Genomic DNA, 19,974 nt, shown 5'->3' with positions numbered 1-19,974 from the left:
TAATGTACAAGACATGTTTTTAATTGCCCATTACCTGAGTACAGAAATAGACATTAACATTCAACGCGTAAGTCAAGTTGTCATAGTTTTAAGTACAATGATGTTCAAAGTGGCGTTAAACTGCTTTTCTTCGCTCCAGTTTTTTTTGTTTTTTTTTATCACCAAGCATGCCTTTACTGTACAAGAACTTCTTTACACAACACAAATAAATAGCATTAATGTAAAAGGTGGCACACTCAGCATTCAAACTGGGAAATAAAAAATATATAATGGAGGGGTGGGTTGCAAGTGATATGGAATTTGTCCTTTCGTTTAGACAAACCAAGCGACTGCACATAAATGTCATCATGTTAGCAAAGCAGAGCATTTTACTCTGCAGCTAATTGTTTTGATTGTAATTGCTGTTACTAATGACTCCGATAGGCAATGTTTTGATTTTGGAGTGGATGTACTACAGTAATGAGGTTTGCCATTTTTGTGCTTTCTCAAATGATACATAGTGTTTTGTTTCAGGATGTTCAAACATATTCATGATGCAGGACTCACTCATTTTTTTTTTCTGCAAACCCAAACCCCCGAAGGCAACGGCAAACTCCACAGATTCAACCAAAATCTTCACTTCCACAAATAATGAATTATATGACAAAGACAAAAGTAATAATATGCGAAACAAATGCAGTACAAGCACAAAACAAAATATAATAAATTATTTAAAAATTAAAAAGAAAGACAAACTCAATATTTGGCAGTTATGCACAATTTGGGTCTGTGAAGATTCGTCCGGTGGATTATTCAGTCTGTGATCATTGAGTATTGCATGTGGTTACCACTTCAAGCATTCACAACTGGGCAGGATGCAACGAATATCTGCAGATGATTGACGTCAACACTTGAAGTATGGACTTGGTGCATGCAAAGAAGAATTCCCATTTTTCGTCCCCAGTAGTTCTGAGTGTGCTCACTACCGGATCCTGGTGAAGAGGTTGAGGACTGACACAGACTCCTAAGAAGAAGAGGACACAAGTGAGTAGGTAAAGGCAGTCTGGTCAAGTTTTTTTTAATGAGAGGTGCAAATTTTCTAGATTATCATTTTTATTATTATTTGCAATGATCCAAGATAAGCCTTATTTTTTTTTCCCGAGCACATCAGGCTTTCATGTTCTCTTTAGAGTTAGTTAGCTTAGCAACAGGTGGTTTTCTGAAATGTCATTGCTATAAATTACAAGTTATGCATGATAATATCTGTCTGGCACAACCTTTTATAGGTCAATCTCAAAAACAAAAAAAAAAAGAAAATATCAAAAGCCTGAAAAAAAAGACATTTTTAAAATAAGCGTCAATACATATGTTATTTAAAAAATGAAAATTAGTTGGCTGCTCATTATTAAGTGAAATGTGTTATTTGCTATTTTGTATTCAGAATTGTTCCTCAATCAAACAAAACTAACCCTCAAAACTAACTGAAAAAAATGAATATGGCTACTCAATTATTCAATAGAATTTTCAGTAGGATATGCAAGTACCAAATCATTCGATAGCTGCCGCCTTCGTGACCACCCAGTTTGGTGTCGATGGGTGAAACTGGTGTCAGGGGGATTTTTTTTGCCTTTCAAGGTGACACAACTCTTGCCCAGCACACACATGCTTGCAAAAATTGTTTTCAGACAAGTTGAGGCTGCCCTCAAAAAGCTATTATTTATTACAAGATTAATGATAAATGAGGAAGAGGAACCATGCATCACCTAATAAAAAAAAAAAAAAAAATTTAAAATGAGCAAGAAAACAGTACCTTAGTGGATCTCATCTTGCTAAATACATTCCAGAAACGGAGAGTTTCATCTCCTGCCCCCGTCACGATGGCTTCTCCATCAGGGGACATGGCCTGCACACACACCACCAGTAAAATTATTAATATGTCGATATGAACAATAAATTCATCTTTTATGTCATCATTTAAAGCAGTGGTCCCCAACCTTTTGTGCACCAACCAGTGCAAACAAGTACATACGTGCACTTTAGATGAACCTGAGGGAGTGGTCAAGGGATTAATTGAGGGGTGGGGAAAAAAAATATATAGAAAGTACCTCAAGACAGTATTAACATAGGGAGCAATTTAATAGAACAAAATGAAAAAGATCTAAAGAGAAATTTAAAAACATTTTTACTCCAAAGTTACAATTGAAACCCTCAGTAATAATGAATCTGACTTCAAAGGTAAACAACCATTTGAATTTATGATCCTATGTGCATGAGCAAAAGATGACACGATTGATTGTCGTTTTGGTCCAGTGGCTACACGGTTAGCGGTTGAAGCGTTCATGCTACTTGGGAAGGCTGAGCAAACTCCGCTGGCATTTTCATGTTTTCCACATCATCACTCCAGTCCACAAACTAACAATTGGGGGACCACTGCTCGGGAGCTCCCAGATGACAAGAAGCACAGTAAATACTGACCAGGTAGAGAACTCTGTAGGAATGTCCCGTAAGTTTGGCGACTTGAGTGAGGGAGGGATATTTCCACACGAGGATTTGGTTCTGGGAATAACCATGGGTGCTGACCTGAAAGGGAAACAACAAGTTGGAGTCAAATTAGACAATTATGTCTCAGACTACTTGGAAATGCCATTACAGCTTGTAATTGTGACTAAAATGTTTCATTAATAATTGTTTAAAGTTATTTAATTATTAAAAAGCAAATTATACTATTATTATATGTCTGGCCACACATTTCACTTACATGTTTTTTTTTTTATGTTCTAACTTAATGTTACAGCCGCAGTTGTTCTTCAAAGTCATATTGTATCAGTGGACCGAGTTCTGTACAAACGTACAACATCGGCACTGACACAAACCTTATTTTTTCAACATAATCATCTGTAATTCTACTAAAGAAAAAAGTGCAAGTAATTTTGAGTGTGACTCACCAGTTCGTTGGTGTGCTTAGACCAGGCCAGGTTGCACACCTGAGAGCCTGTGTCGGTGCACTGCAGAGGCTGGCCCGTCAGAGTGTTCCAGAAGCGGATACAGCGGTCAGCGGTGCCGCCTCCGGAGGCCAGCAGGCCATGCTGGTGGGGGGACCAGGCGATGGCCTTCACTGCCGCCAAATGCTCCGTGTACTGCTGCACTGGGAGGACGCTTGAGTGGTTCCACACAAGCAACTGCAAACGGCACCGATAAATACCTTGCTCCAATTACACGAATAAATTTTCTGTATACCTTGTTATCATTGCCACCGGATGCTAACAGCTGATGGTCCGTGCTCCACTTAAGACCACACACTTCCTGCCGGTGTCCCTGAAGCCGGCGTTCGGATTGAAGAGGCGGGGCTCTGATGTCCCGCTGCAGGATTACCCTATCGCGACTGCCAGACGATAACTGGTCTGCGTTCCATGCCAAGGCGCCTGGCACGTACATCGAAAGGTGAAATGCAACAAAATGAATAAACGTTAAAGGGGGTGAGTTCCATTCCGAAAGCGGTGACATAATCCCTAAATCGGAACATGTTGTCGTAACGAAACAATAAAGTCACAATTACAGTAAAAACTCCAAGGTCATATATACAAAACTATGGACAGAAAACGGCAAATGCGGCACTAACTGTACGTGCCGCACGATGACATATTCTCACACGACGCCGCAAACTAGTTCAGTGCACGCGATTCATCTTCAAACCATCCCCGTCTTCTTGACTCGGCCTTTCAACTCACCCACTCTAGCCGTGTGTCCCTCCAGCGCAGAGAGCTTCTTCCCTGCGGCGGCATCCCAGATTTGAACGTACCCTTTATGAGTCCCCACAGCAACTAGGTTTCCCTGAAATTAGAAACAAGCCCAAAAGACATGAGCGAGCTGAACAACATCTGCATTGAAGATTACATTTTTTTTTTCAGGTTTCAAAGAGTCATCAACCATATTGTTTACAAAATGCGAATGAATAATGAGGTGCAATAAAAAAACCCACCCTTTCTGACCAGCCCACCGATGTTACCGAGTCTCCTTCTACAGAAAGATCGCACAGACGCGTCACCTAAAAAAACAGACATGGGGGGAAAGAACTCAAAAACCGACAGCCACGTATTTAGTTTTATCCCTCTGATACTTCGAAACAAATTTCAATTTACTAAAACATGTATTTGAACACAAAAATCATTGCAAGCATGACATGAGAACCATTTCTGTGTACAGTTTTGTAGCATCTGTGTGTTACATCTTTAAGAGGCGGAGCCTGGTGGGGTGGCGTGAGTCGGCGTGTCAATTTTGTTTTATTCCAGAAGTTTTGTGTTTTACTGTTCAACAGGTCAAAACTGAGGCTCCTTTTTACAGTACACTGTAAAAAATGATTCCTATCAACATACAGGGAACACTAACATATTTGCGCTTCGGTGTTTGCAAATGTGCTCATTTTTACGTGGCGAACCAATCCTCCATTGCTTGCTGAAATAACAATATGAACATTACACGTGTGCAATATTGTGGAGACCAACGGACTAGTATTTGTCAGAATTAGCCGCCAACAGGTTAACAGTTACACTCTTGGGGAAAGAAAATTTTTTTTTTTTTAAATAAAATCACTTGCCGTGCTCATGGCTGGTTCCCGTGCCGTAGCATAATCCAAAACTCCGAAGACCCTTACGACTTTAAACACAACACTACAGAAACACACACTCAGGTGTTCTGTGACTTTGGCTAGATGCTCATTACGCCTGCTGGAGTGGCGAGCAGGATTAATACCGCTTGAGCTGATGCCACTAATATCAATTCACAAAATTGATACCATTGAAACTTCTGTCATTTGCTCTGTCGATCAGATCGGTGTAAAGTCTAGTAATTTACGTAACAAGGGTTAATGATTATATAAATGTTAGAAGTATGGCGTTGATGCTTGATGGTCATCTCCGTTTTAAACGCTACGCTGTCCTCTATACGCAATTCCAAACCGGAGATATAGCAGGGGTGGCAAACAATGAACAGCGAAACAACACTGTCAAGTCTGCATGCAACCATAGAGAAAATGCGCCGCGATTGCCAGACACACACACACACACACACACACACCTGGCTGGTGCAGGCGCTCCACAAGTATACGCAAGTGCCCAGTCCCACACTGAGCACGTTGAGAGAGGACCAGTCCACGAGGTTGAGGTAGAAGTCATCCTGAAGCTCGGGAGCATCAAGAACTTTAAAAGGGATTTTGGATATCTTGCGCATGGGTTTCCGTGGCGACCGTAGAAGTTTCTGGCTACAAAACGCAATGGATTGTATTGGTGAGGATGATCTAAATGCACCCAAGCTTGAAGAAAATGAAGAGGGAAAAACAAGCCAGTGATATTTACCTGTTGCTACTGACGGGTGATAAAGAATAAGGAGAGACTGCATTTCCATCTTCTTCAAGAGAGCGCTTAGTACTCAAAGAATACTACAAGATAAAAGCAGACATTCAGCTCAACTGTGATTTGAATTGAATTCACAATATTAGATAACAGTTTACTTTAAAAAGACTCCTCCTGGTGGGAGTGGATGGCTGAAGTCGGCGGTCTTCAGACTGGGGGTCTTGGACTTTGTCGATGCCGGCGCCGAGCAGCTCGTTTTTCAGCAGCGCCGAGTAAGCGAGACCATCCGCTGAGGGCACACAAGTTCGAGGAGACTGATGAAATGAATTCATTAAAAAGGAGATCGCATTTGACTGTGTGGGAAGGAGCATTCGGTCCTTGAGTCAGCGTGCGTGTGAGCCTCTGGGCGCAAGTTGGCGCCTACAGCAGCTCCATGCAAATGTTCTCATTTTGTATTTGTGCATTCGTTCCGTTCAATAAGTGGCTAAGTTGAGTAGTGGTCCACTCAAATCCCGCTCACACAAATTAAACAAAAATCAAATGACGGCTCGTGACTTGTCGCACATTTTGAGTTCATGTGTATTTGATTGAAAGGTCATTTCAAACATACCGTACAAAATGCAACAAAATGAAAAACTTAACATCATGAATGTGTTATACTAAAACATCATCAGGAATAGGAACAAGTTGCTTTACCTTTGTTGCTGTCTGCTGTGCCATCTTTCGTTTTCCTGTTTTGATTGTGTGACTTTTCAATTTCCTACGCCGGAACAACAAAAACACGTTAGCTCCATCAACCGAGACCTCACACTCGATTTGGCACAGCATTAACCATCAGTTCAAGGAATCACTTTGACAATGATGCAACTGACAGTTGCCTCTTTGCGGCAAACTCACGTTGATGCGGTGGAAGTTGACGCTCCAGTTGGCGCCGGCCCGCGAAGGAATGAAGCGATCGCCGTGCTTGCTCGGGGAGGACAGCGGGGAGCTGACTGGCGACAGAGCTCGTAGCGCGCCGAGAGATTTCTACACAGGAAAGGAGAGCAGAGGCCATTTATGACTCAAGATTGATTTTCACGCAACCGCTCTCTGGTGGTATGCAAAAAAAAAAATAAATAAATAAATAAAATCACTACATAGTTACAGTTCAGTTTTAGAATTAACTCTTCTTTTTTTAGGTGCAACTTATTGCACAAATGGGGACCGGGCTTGCGACTGACACAATGGAGGATGTTAAACAACAGATGGTCTATTTGTTTGAGGCATTCACACCGCCACACATTAACAGCCACAAAAGCCAGCCATTTGGATGTTATGGTCTTCTCCAGCGACACCATCAAATATGTTTCACTGACCGCTTGAAGTGTTCATTCTCACACAGAGGCAGTAGCACACATTCTCCAACCGTTTTAAGTAATTTGTTGCTTAAACTGCGTGGAGCGCCCATCAGGCTTTAGTGAAAACATTACAAGTCATTACTGTGGATGTCATGTACTTACCACTGGGCTGGCGTTCGCATTGTGGATGTTGATTTGCCTTAGCAGCCTGGACTCATAGTCCTGATCCATAACGCCTGAAAACACGTTATCAATTAATTTAATTGGAAGATAATAAATTCTGTGTACTTATGAGCTGCTCTTGTAGTGAGAGTTAATCATCAGCGCTTCCCCACCAGCGAGCCGGCAAGAGATAATCAGGTGCGCCTCGGGAAATTATCTAATTCCAATTAATTAGTCCAATGTATTTATTACCAGTAATTACAAATATATCTATGCACATTTATCTATGCTGGCAGCACATAGTGACAGGGAGTACAATTCTAACTCTTTCATAGATGGCAGAAGGTACAACAAAGCTGTAAGTTGCGATTCATACAACAATAAGTGTTATGCCTTTCGGCAACTATAGCTTTGCATTCAAGACCAGATTTCATACTGAATAAAAAAAATTGAGATAATCAGATAATTAATTAAACATTCAAATTGTTTGTGATATCTATTTTTTGTAATTGTGTTTTTTTTTTTGCAATGGAAAATGGTGCCTGGGCTCAGTTCGGGCTTGGAAACATAACTAAAGAGAGTTCTTGATCTCTGAATCAGTTCTTAAGTTAATAATCAATATTTGAGATAAATAGTTCATTATTGAGCCACCTTATAAAATACACTTTTTGTCACTAGTGTGGCATAAAGACACATAAAAGAGTCTACATTTTGAATTTCAAGATTGAAAATCTAAACTAATTTGCTGTTTGCGTGATGGTTATAGAGTAGTTGTAATGGGCTGTGCTGTCAGGATAGATTTTATCAGCATGCAAACACAACACTAGACAAAACTTCTCATTGATCACATTAATCAAAATAAATTTTAGTCCAAATAGTTTGAATCGAATATCTGAAATTTTAAAAAAGTTTGTTGCAAAGAATCCTTCATCACATATCTATCTCTTTTGGCAATAAAAGTCGCAATTACATATTCAACATTATATTGAAATACTAAGTTCTGTCGCAACAAACCTGATTGAAACTATACGTGGAACAATAACTCCCATAGACGATGGTAGGTCTGAACTGTTAATAAAAAAAAAAACTATGTCGCAATGATGGGGAAAAAAAACTATGTCGCAATGACGAAAAAAAAAAAAACAATGCTTCATTTTGGCAGGATATATAAGCTGCACAGTATTGGAAAACATGCGATATCGGATATTGCAATTAAATTAATTGTCAAAATCGTTCAGCAAAACATCCAAGCAAAAACAATCAAAAAATATTTTGAGGACCTTGGGTGGAAACAAATCGCATATTAAATCGCAATAATATTAGTCGGTGTGTGTGTGGTGGGGTCAGACTTTTAGTAATTTTCAAGATCATTTAGCCCTCAAACCCGAAACGTAAAATAAAACCTGTGTTGCACAAATATTAGGCTTGTCAAAAATACACAATAGACGTGGTTCAGTATGCAGCTATTCTGTAGCACAAGACAAAAGCAGCAGTAAACATTAGAAGTGATTGTATTTTGTACAACATGACAGACGTCAAATTTGTCAAAACAATGGGAAACAATCTCTCCAGCGGCAATGCTAATTATAGGTAGCTGCAGCTAGCGATGCTATCCGACCTGAGCTGTCTAGAAACTTGACCAGCACCATTATTTACAATCTACATTTGCAGTTGAACTCACCGGTGCCGAAGAAAACTCCTCCGATCCCACTCCCGGCACTATTTATTCCTTAGCGGTGCCAAATCTTATGCGGATAGTTTGCCTGCTTGGTGTATTCGATTAAGCTTCTAGAGAAAGGAACAGGGCTTCTTATTTCGCTAAGCGCTGAAGCCACTGTCGCTAAGGCTCACGGGATAATGTGACGTCACTGTTTTTGAATCGCGCATTTTCCGTTGCTACGGAAACGTGTCTTTCCCTCTGTGGGGCACAACTTCCTCCTGCAAAAAATTTGAAAACGTTTCTAAACTTTCACCCAGGGTTTTTCACATTCATTTTTAACGACCAAAACACAGTATGAAACTAAAGTTCCACCATGTATCATGTACCAGCGCCATTTTGGATTCTTCCACAAAAGAAAACACAAGGCTAAAACAGTTTTTATCATGTCTATTCACATATGCTATTTGTCATTATTTTCAAATGATACTAATCATGTAAGTTACTGTACAGTAATCCAAAACTCTAAAATATTTCCAGACTTTGCTAATAGGTTTTACTTGATTCATCCAATAATTTTCCGATAGCTGGTAGTGCATTCAATATGGCCCACTTTGGCCATCAGTGGAGATATACCTGGACTCTGCAGCAACTGACCGATACAGGATCAGAGCTTGACCACATCCTCTGTGGCACTTCTATAGAGATTTCAGCATTGATTAAATGGGCAGACACCCATTTCACCCAAGGCAACTTCCTGCAGCGCTTCATCCGATTCAATGGACTTTCACACGATTTCAACCAACAAAACATAGCCTCATAATGTGTGTTAAATGTTGCCAACACGGCATCCATTGCAGCCAGGTCATCCTAAACGGGGATTCCCCCATCTGTGATCTCTCTCTTCTCAAGCGTTCTCATTTTTTCCTAGATGGGGTTTTTATGAGTTTTTCCTTGCCCTCCTGGGGGTTAAGATCAGGGGAGGTCATTAATATGCGTCAATTATGGGCATGTGAAGCCCTTTGAGACGTTTCTGTGCTATATAAATAAATTTGGCTGGATGTACGCATACTCAAAGTCATGCAGCCAAGAGGAAATAAGTTAAAAACTGTAGAGGAATAAATGCATACAACTGAACAAATGTGAGAATTTAGATGGTAATGTATTCATTCAGTGATTTAAACTGTTTTAACAGTAAAAAAAAATCATCTGTAGAAGGGAAAATAAAATATGTTCATTGTGAAGAAAACAAACAGGACACAGAATGAAACCTCCATATAAAATAGGCAACGAAGCACATTCATCATACTACAGCCTACAGAACTGTGGGTCAGAGCTATAGAGCGTAAGAAACAAGAGAAAGTCAAGACTTCTAACTTGAGATGGCCCAACTTAACCCAGAAAATGTGAAGGAAAGTGCAAAAGAACATACAAAGTTAATTCAAGTATATTGTTTAAACAGTTATACAATAAACCCTCAAGACTAAGTACTATGTGCAAAAGTAGTTTAGAAGACAAGAAATAAAAGTACTTTTTATGGAAACCCCCCCCCCCCCCAAAAAAAAACATACATACTCACACACTAATTGTGGCTCAACTCAGCAGTTCAAATTCCATTAGTAATTCTAGGTTTAGTTAGGTTGTTTCTCTCAAATGTTAATATTTGTCCAATTGTCCTCTCCAGAGGCAAATCAAATATTGCCTTGACACTAAAAAACACATGGTCTAAAATTGCAGTAGGCCTATATTAATACAAAAATTACAAAAACTTTGTGATCACAAAAAAACAAAACAAAAAAAAAAAGGCACTGAGAGGCCAAAATGCGACTTGATTATCTAAAAGCGCCGGAAATCCAGTAAAGGCCAGTAGTCGACTGATGAAAAAAAAACAATAACGTGAAAACAACGTGTGCACAGACGGAGTGCTTACAGTAACACCATTGTGTGTCAGTCCAGGGTCAGGGTACGGTTGGAGCGGCAAGAAGAACTGAAAAGTAAAAGCTAATCAATAAAGACAATGCTGGTCTAGATGGAAGAGGCATCTCGGGGCGAATGTTGCAGGCCGTTAGTGACTTGAAAACGAGCTTCATCGGATATGCCGTACTGCTCCAATGGATCCTGCGGACATGGCAAAGTATTAAGCAAAAGTGCTCGGAATGATAGTTCTCCAACCTTTGGACAGCACAGGGTCTTACTATTTGGCTGATCTAGCATGTGGAATTTGGTGACGTGTACCAGATATTCAAGTAAATGTTGACAACACTTATACAGAAAATGACCTTACTTTGCCAGTGAGCCTGTGGATCTCAGTTCTGTAGAAGATGAGGTTCCTTCTCATAAATTCATAGCTGCAGGAGAGAAGAGATTGTTTTCAGTCTAAACGCAAAAAAAGTTGGCGGAGTCTCAGGGCCACACTGAAATAGAGTAAAGAATAAAGCTAAGGCTCTCTGCAATTTACGATACAGTAAAAGTTTCACAATGACATACCTTTCTTAAATAAATGTGAATTCATGGTCGTAAAATGCCTTTTGTCTCTATTCCATTGTGGTCCAAAACTCATTATAATAACAAAATAACCTTTCAGTTAGTACCACATCTCATATGATCCTTGTTTACACCGACTATGACAGTAAAGAGCTTGAAACATAGGTATACCCACCAAGTGGGGTCCAAAGAAGAAACATCTGTGACCTGAAGCTACCGGATATCATTTAAAACTTGAAGATGACCCTATAGTTAGTCACTAATTTCGTGTCCAGAGGAAACTCTTACCTTGCCTTGATGATGGAGTCTCTCCACTTTTCACACTGCTCCGCAGAGTCACACTCAAAAAGATATTTCCTCTCTGCATCTTCTAGAAATGCTGTAAACACGTACATAGTGTAGTGCAGATTATTACAATAAATAAAGTCATTTGTATGTTTATAATGACTGTAATACCCATGCTAATATCCAATTGCTCATCTATGGAATTTCAAATTAAATGTTAGCTAACAGACTTGTTAGACAAAATCATATGGTCTGATTTTTTGGAAAAATCGAGTGAAAGAGTAAGAACAGGCGCTAATGAATTTTGAAATTAGTTTTGTTAAATATATGTATGTTTTAATATTTCAATGAGTCTGAATGTCGGATGTTCCTTAAGATTTTTGTGATGTAAACTATGTAACGGTGGCACAATGAAGTGATTTGCACATCCGCCTCTGGCCCTTCTGTGTGGAGTTTGCATGTTCTCCTCAAGCTTTCATGTGCCTTGTAATTGGCAGGCAGCCACTCCAGGATGTTCCCTGCCTTGCGCCCAAGGTCATCTGGGATCGTCGCCAGCGATCGTAACAATTAAACAGTCAAATTACTACTACTCACCAATGGAGAAGGTCAGGTTGTCCTCCTTCTCCACACGACATTGCTCCAGCAGCAGAGCTCCAACAGGCTTAAAAAATGCAATCAAGAGTCATGTAGTCATGAATGAAGAGCCATTTGAAAAAAGATATTAAGAACGTAGTATTGTAATTGCACTCACTTCTTCCTCATCAGTCTTAAAATAGAAGAGGAAGTTGACAACGAGTTTCACTAGCCGCCTCTTCACAACTGTTATCACAAAAGGAATCAAGGTTAAATTCACAAACCGGAAGTTGTCTTGGGGCTATTGCTACTAGGCTAGCATTAGCTGTCACCTGTGCTACTGTCCATAGAAAAGACCAAATATAGCCGAAGAGATTACCGTCTCCTTTCTTGGGTCCCCGCATCCCCAGCTCGGCGACCATTTCCGAAGGTTGTCGGCTCAAATGCACCATTTCCTTCTCGTTGAAACGCATCACTGAGAGGAAAAGTTCAAACTTGCCACGACCGCTGGACACACTAGATACAACCACGCGCCATTTGCCATAATGAAAAAACAACGACGTTATCAAATGAACGTCGTCGGAAACACCGACTGATGTTGTTAAACGGGTTTCTCCATCGCAAGATATTGTTTGCGGGTTGTGACGAAGAGAAGTTTGTTAAAGAAAAGCACTAGTGTTCGACTGCGGTGCGTCAAGGTACACACAGCAGGACCACACCTCTCGGCTAGATGTACGGAAGTCGGAAAGGGTCGTATTTGCAATTTAAATGTAGACATTATTCTCTCTCGCTCGCTCTCTCTCTCTCACTCTCTCTCACTCACACACACACACACACACACACACACACACGCACACGCACACGCTTTGTTTACTTCTGATTCTGGGACTCTCACATGGAATAAAAGGTCTTAAACTGCCTTGAAGCTCCATGACCTTTCTGAGTTTTACAGACAAACAATAAGATTTCATAAATATTTTTAAATGTCTTGCAGGAAGACAAGGTAGAGATTAGGACGTGTCACTCGATCCAATCCGTACAATGCAATTTGGATTAATATTTTATTCAGACCTGCAAAAGTTACGTTCAAATGGTCCACAGACCTCCAGAAAATAAAGGTATTAGCCATTTTTTGGATAGGAGATATTTGCTTCTGGTCTTAACGTGGTAAAATGCGCTATATATTTAAAGTTGTATTGGATTCTATTGTGAGATTTCGCACTTAAAGATGTGGCTGCTGACTTTTGCAAATGCATTTTTCTCTTTCCGACCACTAGATGACGCTAGTAAACAATTGACGCGAGTGGGCAATGGTCGCAAAGAAGAATTAACCATATGCGCATGCGCTTTGCGCACTGAGTGCATTCATCCCGAGCGTGATCCTTGCGTTGTATTGTTGGTAAGTGTCTAAATAAACATTTAAAACTGTATGAAATACGGATTAATAGCGCATATGATTTGGATTTTAATGCCTGTCATCGCGGTGCAAGATATCACACATCTTTTTTTTGTTGTTTCGATGGTCGTGCGAGAAACGGTGTTGTAACGAGCTAGCTAACTATTACTTAGCTTTAGCTTCGCCACTCTTCATTCAGAAGTTACCGTTAAAGTGACATAATTTTACAGAAAACAAACCATCTTCCGCTCTAACTAAAAGTGCGTGTTGCCGTTTGGTATAATATTCATATCATTGCTTTTTGGTTGTAAAAATTCTAAACGCGTATTGATCTAAATCTGGTGCACCGAAAACTCCGTACACTAACCTTTCGGTATTCACTAAATCACACATTGTTGGAACCTATCCAACTTTATTTGCTGTAAAATTGAACCTTTTGCCGTTTCTTTGACTCATTAAAATGCCATAAGATGGTGTCATTGCCCTGTCTGAATTGGAATTGGGCTCCAGGAAGTAGGGTTTAAGGGTTGTTCGCAGTTTCGTGAAGTGTTCGGTACCCATCTCCTTTTTACTTTATTTCAATCTATTCTCTAAATTTACATTACCAATATCCAAAATATGAGTCTACAAATGGTCCATGTGCTTCTGCTCATAAAATTCTAACCATAACTTTTTATTTCCCCCTATGTAACCAAGACTTGAAGGTGAAAAAGTAGTAGCTGGCCAGTTTTGGATCAACTGGGTGTTTGCCTGCGAGCAGCCTCGTGTTTTGGTCAATCACCTTGCAAAAATGGATTTCCAACATCGTGCTGGAGGGAAGACAGGAAGTGGAGGGGTGGCGTCCTCCTCTGAGAGTAATCGGGACAGAAGAGAGCGCTTGCGCCAGCTGGCTCTGGAAACCATCGACATCAATAAAGATCCCTACTTTATGAAGAATCATTTAGGATCATATGAGTGCAAACTTTGTCTGACGCTTCACAACAACGAGGTGACAATTAGATTCTTTTAATGTGCATTCTTTGTGGTTCAAGTGGAATGTTTAATCGGCGCTCTTGCTCATTATAGGGCAGCTACTTAGCCCATACACAAGGAAAGAAACATCAGACTAATCTGTGAGTACCACGTCTTGTCATTTAATCTGCGTGTTGTGGTTGGCATGCTTGTGTGAAAGTTAAAGCCACATTTTTTTTTCACACAGTTAAGACCAACGTTTTGTTTGTTTTCAGAGCGCGGAGAGCTGCCAAAGAGGCGAAAGAAGCTCCTGCTCAACCAGCCCCAGCAAAAGTGAAGGTCGAGGTTAAGAAGTTTGTGAAAATCGGTCGGCCCGGATATAAAGGTAGATGTGATTACAAACTGCTCACAAAATGTTACGGATATTGGAATTTTGGTTGATGTTTAAGAATGAACTATAATCTTTTCAGGTGACCTCTGTCTGACCTTAATGCACATGTCCAACTGTTCAATGTTTAAGCGCTTTTCCACCATAGAACTCAATGACAGCATTTCCAAGAAAATCCACTCTAGCCCTTTCTGTGAGACTTCTAGTGTTTTTATTGCAACATGCTGATGACGTGACAAAAAAAAAAAATCAATCATGTGCATTTAATAGTTTGGAGAAGTTCACCTGTAGAGGTTATAGTGCGTTTTTAGCTTCATGAAAAAATTTAATTTAATGTCATGTTCTTTTTTTTTTTTTGGGGTGGATGTCTTCATCTCCTTCTCTCTCAGTAACCAAACAGAGGGATCCAGAGACCGGGCAGCAGTCTTTACTTTTCCAGGTTGGTGTAAATCGAGATAAAATGAAACCATACCAGAAATAAATGAAGAAGCTCAAGTTGATTTTTGCGCCGTTCAGATTGACTACCCGGAAGTGGCGGAAGGTATTGGGCCCAGGCATCGTTTCATGTCTGCATACGAGCAGCGCATCGAGCCCCCGGACCGTCGTTGGCAGTACCTGTTGCTGGCTGCAGAACCTTATGAGACTATTGCTTTTAAGGTGACTATTAGCTATTAGTTTTAGTTTGTCTTTGCTGTGCCATTATTGTTTTAACAACTTGGCTCTTTTAGGTCCCCAGCAGAGAAATAGACAAAGCAGAAAGCCGCTTCTGGACACACTGGAACCGCGAAACGAAACAGGTACCAGTTAGAAATATGATAACTGAGAAGGCGAGGGGTCTAAATGTTTTATTCCTCTCCTCAGTTCTTCCTTCAGTTCCACTTTAAAATGGAAAAAGCTCTCCTACCACCGACTGGTCCGCCACCTCCTGCTGGTATGAAGCGTCCTCCCCCTCTTATGAGTGCGCCTCGCCCTCAAAACGAGTCCATGCCCCCACCTCCGGGTGGCATGATCCTTCCCCCTGGTGCCCCTGGCACCCCTCAAATGCCCCCTCAGATGGCCATGCCGCCAATGCCAATGAGGCCACCGCCCCCCGAGGTCCTTGCCGTGGGTAACAATTAATCCTGTTCACGTTATACATTTGAAAACCAACTCATTTTTAAGATTTTGTAAATAAATGTTCAAGAAAAATAAAATGTTGCTCCTTATGTCTTCTTCCAAAAAAATATGCACTATAACATTGTAGCACTCTTGGGTGGATTTTGCCTCAAAGTTGAGAATAACAAATCACAAAGGTTAGTTACTGTAATTATAAATATTTAGAGGAACATTATAATGCTGAAAGTGGCAACATTTATCACTAAAGGCGAACTCTGTCTAATTCTCGAATACCCCTTAGCTTCTTTGTAAAGTTTGACATGCGCTGTGTTACACCCTAAACATTGTGATATTTGAGCTACCTCATGTACAGCAAAACGTTTTAAGAAGAAAAGCAGCAAAATGGTTTCTTTTATTTGAATTTCTTCTCTAACTGTATTGCCAGATATCGATGTAAGCCGTAAGGAAATGCGTTGCGGAGGTACTAACAAGCAAGTCGTATTGAGTACTGCTAAAATGCCACGAAATTATGTGTACCGAGGGAAAGAGCTTATCCTTTTTGACTCTTTTTTTTCTTTTCCTTCTCCATCTTTATGTCCTCATTTTCCACCTTTTGCTCATCTGCTTCGTCAAGTGTCGTTAGCATGTCCTTCTCTTTCTTGTCTTTAGCCTCTTGTTCTCGAACGTTTTTGGCCCTCCTGGTCTTTAATGTCCCTTCGCTTTGCTTCATGAGTTTTTTGTCTGGAATTGGCTTGTTTCTGAGACCCCTTGAGCTTTGGGCGCCTCGCCTCGTCTGTTTTTTATCATCATCGTCGTCATCGTCAAGGTCCGGCAGCCACCAAAACAAAACTTCCCAAAGGGTTGTCTCAGGCTAAGGACAAAAAGGGAGCGTTTTAGTATTGGATGGAAGAACAAGGGTGGGCTTAATCCATCTATTATGGACCCATCTTTTATGCCACAAAGCATCATGCAAAAATGTTATATTGTCTGTAACTGTGCCACCTACATCATCTAGCTCAGGCATGGGCAAACTACGGCCCGGGGGCCACATGCGGCCCGTTAAACGTTTTAATCCGGCCTGCCAAACTTGAAAAAAATGAAATGAATAAACCTTGTTCATGTTTTATTTTCTAAATAATGTAGTTTTTCAAAGACATATATATTGTTGTAATGCTTTCGTTCACTTTCATTTAAAATTAAATTTATTTTTTGTCTCCGATGATGTGAGGTTACCAAAACACTCCATCCATCTGCTCCTGGTCCGGTCCACTCTGTCAAATTTTAGAACCCATTGTGGCCCGTCAATCAAAAAGTTTGCCCACCCCTGCCCTAGAATCATTGCAGCCCATAAAAATGCTACCAAATTAGTAAAAATAAAATTGAATTTAACACATACTACAATTTTTGCCTGAGTATGCAGTTTAGTATTTCTGGCATTCTGACACTGTTTAGGACAGCTGAGAAGACCTGATTTCATTTTACCTGCGGTGGCTTGCCTTTTTGTCGCAACATGGTTTGCTGTCTCACGGTCAATTCGACCTCTTCCTCCTCCTCGGCTATCCTCTGACCACGCAGGTTTTCTGTTACATTAATAAGACAGCGCTCGGTCACAGCTGGCTCACACGACCTTGTCCTTCGTGTTTGAACTCCGCCCATTTTTTTGTGCTTACCATGAAGTCTCTGGAAGCCCGAGGTGAGGACCAGGATGGAAATGGCCACAAACAAACAACGGTTGAGTGTGACGTTCTCCCATGGTGTTTCGATCTGACTCAGATTCTGCATGGACGAAGTTTTTTGTACAGGAACTAAGTGCGAAAGAAGAAGAAGTGTTAAAAGTTGCTTTTTGGATGTTTTAATGTCAATATGAGAGGAAAACCCACATTTCCCTGGTGCAATTGGCTCCATAGGTAAAGTTGTTGGTTCGACTTTTGGGGGCTGAAGAACTGCAGACATTTCCTATACAGCACACATAATGCCATATACAAAAACGTAATACGAAAAAAAAAAAAGTTATTGTCTCATACTACTTGTTTATCTACTAACCTCTTTAACCTCCCTGGTTGCATACATTTCTGCAAGAATAGACAAATTGAGATGAATTAAAGCCAGGCAAGGTCACTTTCAGTCAAGGCAATTTTATTTTACTTGAATCTCAAGAGCTGAAACAATGTGAAAGATCATTAAAAGAAGTTGTCAAATAATGGCATAATTAAAAAAAAAAATCAGCAAATTGGCATGCATAAATAATACCTATTCCGAAATTTTTTTTTAAAAATCCTAAAGCGAAAGTCTCACAAGATTTTTCGTTGATTATCTGAGAGGAATGATTCAGTAGTGAGGTGGGTCATTTCAACTCGAATGGCCAAATACGAGCCTTGCCTTACAAAAGGTTACCAACAAGTTTTGATCCTCTGGGGCTCACAGCCAGCTACAAAAATAGTATTTGGTAATCTCGTCCCAAAAAAAGCCTTGCGACTAAAAGTACACATACTCTGCTTTTGTGGGCCCTGTCACACAAATATTCCGTGGGATTTAGGCAAATTGTTCCCGTCAGAATAGAGGAATGATTCATGCGCCAACCAGCTCTGTGAGACAACTCGGGCACATTATCGCCGTGTTGCGCTGGGCAAGAGATCATGTTTCAGTGGCTTGTTTAGATATATATAGTTTTGTTTTCAATTGTGCATTTACAGTAGGCGTATTTTATCGCATGTGCAGATTGTGTGTGTGTTACCACCTGGTCGGCGGATCTGTCGAACAGGCTTCTGCGGGGGAGGATCTTCTCTTGGTGGGCCTAACTCCTCATCAAATGTTTCATAGCTTTCCTCCATGACTTTCCTGAGACAAAATGACCAAAAGGGATTGAACGCACTGAACGCCGTTTCGGGATTTTTGTTCAATTGTGTCTGCATTTTTTTCATTTGGAGTTTTTTTTTTTTTTTTTTAAATCAGAGGTGGCAAAATTCTTCACATTCTGTACTTTAGTTGCTCAGATTTCTGGAAATTCTATTTAATTTTCCTTGCCAGTATCCTTGTCTATTCATTTTTTTTAATGGTAATGAGGGAAGTAGCCTCTGATGCTCCTCCACTTTTAATTTCAAACATAAACAAGCAACTTACTGATGCACAATCAAAAGTAGATGACATTGATGCCCCATTTTGAGATCGGCACAGTTTGGCAGTCCAACAAAAGAAACTGATCCATTTGTGCATCCAACCTTTTTTTTTCCACTGCCAATTATGAAAGACAGGCGAGAGGCAGATCATTGAAAATGTTCTAAAACAGCTGACAGTGAATGAGTTTTAAGTTCAGAAACTGACGTTTTTCTACTTGGATTTACATTGTATATCACAAAGTCAACATCTCCAGTTTGAATAAAAATAAGAGTATCTCACGTCCTTCACATTTACATTAAAATGCTATGAGGCCATTATGACATTTCATGTCAGAGTTAATGTCCTCGCGCCACTATAAATAGACGTGAGGAAAAATCCCCACACAGACACCAATAGATGCACACCACACAAAAGGAAAAAAAGATGGTCTTATTATACAAAGTTGAGACCTGACCTTTGACCCACAGTGAAGCAAGGACCTACCTGACTCGACATTTGAGGGCCCGAGGCTGCGTCGGGGGACCTTTGTCAAAGAGTTGTTCCCCCGCAGAGGCAGCGGCACAATGTGAACAGCTCTGACGGCCAGAAACAGGTGCTGGTGAATAGAAAAAAACAAAAAAAACAAAAAGCACAGCGTGCTAAGTCAGAGGCGTTGACTGAGGCCGGTGTTGACATCACCAGGCGCTTTGCAGCTGGCAAATCACGACACTGAGCTGACTGAGAGGGACGATGTCGGCCACTGGGCACCGATGTGTTCTCAAAGGAAGTCACAATACATCCATCCCTTCGTTTTCTACAGCCGCTGTGGTTTTGGAGCCTTTCCCAGCTGTCTTTGGGCGAGAGGCGGGGTACACCAAGGACTGGTCCTGAGTCACTCATGCATTTAGACAAACAAATATGCACTCCCCATTAACAACAATGTACAGTTTGGAGTCTCCACTTAAGTTCTCAAGTAAGAGATTCCAAATACTTTGGATATTATAATTAAGCAGTTAACAATGTGTAAAGTAAACAAGCATGCTCTTCTTTCATTGACCAGCAGAGGGCGCAACCATACTTGGATGATTCATGTCCATTTAAATCAGTAACTTCGTGCACAATAACAACCTTCATGTTATCATTTACATTATAACAAAAACATACCAAACTTTAAATCTCAAAGGAACTGTATATTTATTCATGTAATAATATCATTATGAATT

At 40.5% G+C, this 19,974-nt stretch overlaps 4 protein-coding genes across 5 annotated transcripts; 1 reads left to right on the top strand and 3 right to left on the bottom strand.

Moving 5' to 3' along the window:
* On the bottom strand, window positions 1-8,679 carry fzr1a (fizzy/cell division cycle 20 related 1a). The gene is made up of 14 exons (XM_088311896.1): window positions 8,508-8,679; window positions 6,827-6,900; window positions 6,225-6,353; window positions 6,024-6,087; window positions 5,486-5,616; window positions 5,331-5,413; window positions 5,053-5,236; window positions 3,959-4,024; window positions 3,708-3,810; window positions 3,217-3,401; window positions 2,925-3,158; window positions 2,455-2,559; window positions 1,790-1,882; window positions 1-1,003 (listed from the first exon to the last, which is right to left on the bottom strand). Exons 2-14 carry the CDS (start codon window positions 6,893-6,895, stop codon window positions 962-964), a joined length of 1,488 nt encoding a protein of 495 aa, XP_088168022.1. The 5' UTR covers window positions 6,896-6,900; window positions 8,508-8,679; the 3' UTR covers window positions 1-961.
* A 947-nt stretch (window positions 8,680-9,626) lies between these two features.
* On the bottom strand, window positions 9,627-12,619 carry plekhj1 (pleckstrin homology domain containing J1). 2 transcript variants are annotated; one of them, XM_088311284.1, is made up of 6 exons: window positions 12,205-12,619; window positions 12,004-12,071; window positions 11,847-11,913; window positions 11,256-11,346; window positions 10,768-10,831; window positions 9,627-10,601 (listed from the first exon to the last, which is right to left on the bottom strand). In XM_088311284.1, the coding sequence occupies exons 1-6, from the start codon at window positions 12,296-12,298 to the stop codon at window positions 10,509-10,511; spliced, it is 477 nt and encodes a 158-aa protein (XP_088167410.1). In that variant the 5' UTR covers window positions 12,299-12,619; the 3' UTR covers window positions 9,627-10,508. The 2 variants fall into 2 exon arrangements, with proteins under 2 accessions (XP_088167410.1, XP_088167411.1); XM_088311285.1 differs by having other exon boundaries at window positions 12,158-12,307.
* A 483-nt stretch (window positions 12,620-13,102) lies between these two features.
* sf3a2 (splicing factor 3a, subunit 2) lies at window positions 13,103-15,765 on the top strand. Its single transcript, XM_088311219.1, has 8 exons — window positions 13,103-13,224; window positions 13,918-14,209; window positions 14,287-14,333; window positions 14,448-14,557; window positions 14,950-14,999; window positions 15,077-15,217; window positions 15,289-15,357; window positions 15,422-15,765. The coding sequence occupies exons 2-8, from the start codon at window positions 14,012-14,014 to the stop codon at window positions 15,677-15,679; spliced, it is 873 nt and encodes a 290-aa protein (XP_088167345.1). The 5' UTR covers window positions 13,103-13,224; window positions 13,918-14,011; the 3' UTR covers window positions 15,680-15,765.
* On the bottom strand, window positions 14,867-19,492 carry LOC148325982 (uncharacterized). Its single transcript, XM_088311220.1, has 7 exons — window positions 19,256-19,492; window positions 18,393-18,493; window positions 17,699-17,727; window positions 17,536-17,611; window positions 17,326-17,460; window positions 17,138-17,235; window positions 14,867-16,526 (listed from the first exon to the last, which is right to left on the bottom strand). Exons 2-7 carry the CDS (start codon window positions 18,484-18,486, stop codon window positions 16,206-16,208), a joined length of 753 nt encoding a protein of 250 aa, XP_088167346.1. The 5' UTR covers window positions 18,487-18,493; window positions 19,256-19,492; the 3' UTR covers window positions 14,867-16,205.
* Window positions 19,493-19,974: the final 482 nt, after the last annotated feature.

This window comes from Idiotropiscis lumnitzeri, chromosome 12 (genome assembly GCF_059441095.1).
Source record: "Idiotropiscis lumnitzeri isolate Australia: NSW breed Sydney's pygmy pipehorse chromosome 12, RoL_Ilum_1.0, whole genome shotgun sequence".
Taxonomy (NCBI): domain Eukaryota; kingdom Metazoa; phylum Chordata; class Actinopteri; order Syngnathiformes; family Syngnathidae; genus Idiotropiscis; species Idiotropiscis lumnitzeri.
This window is presented reverse-complemented; position numbering and strand designations above follow the sequence as displayed.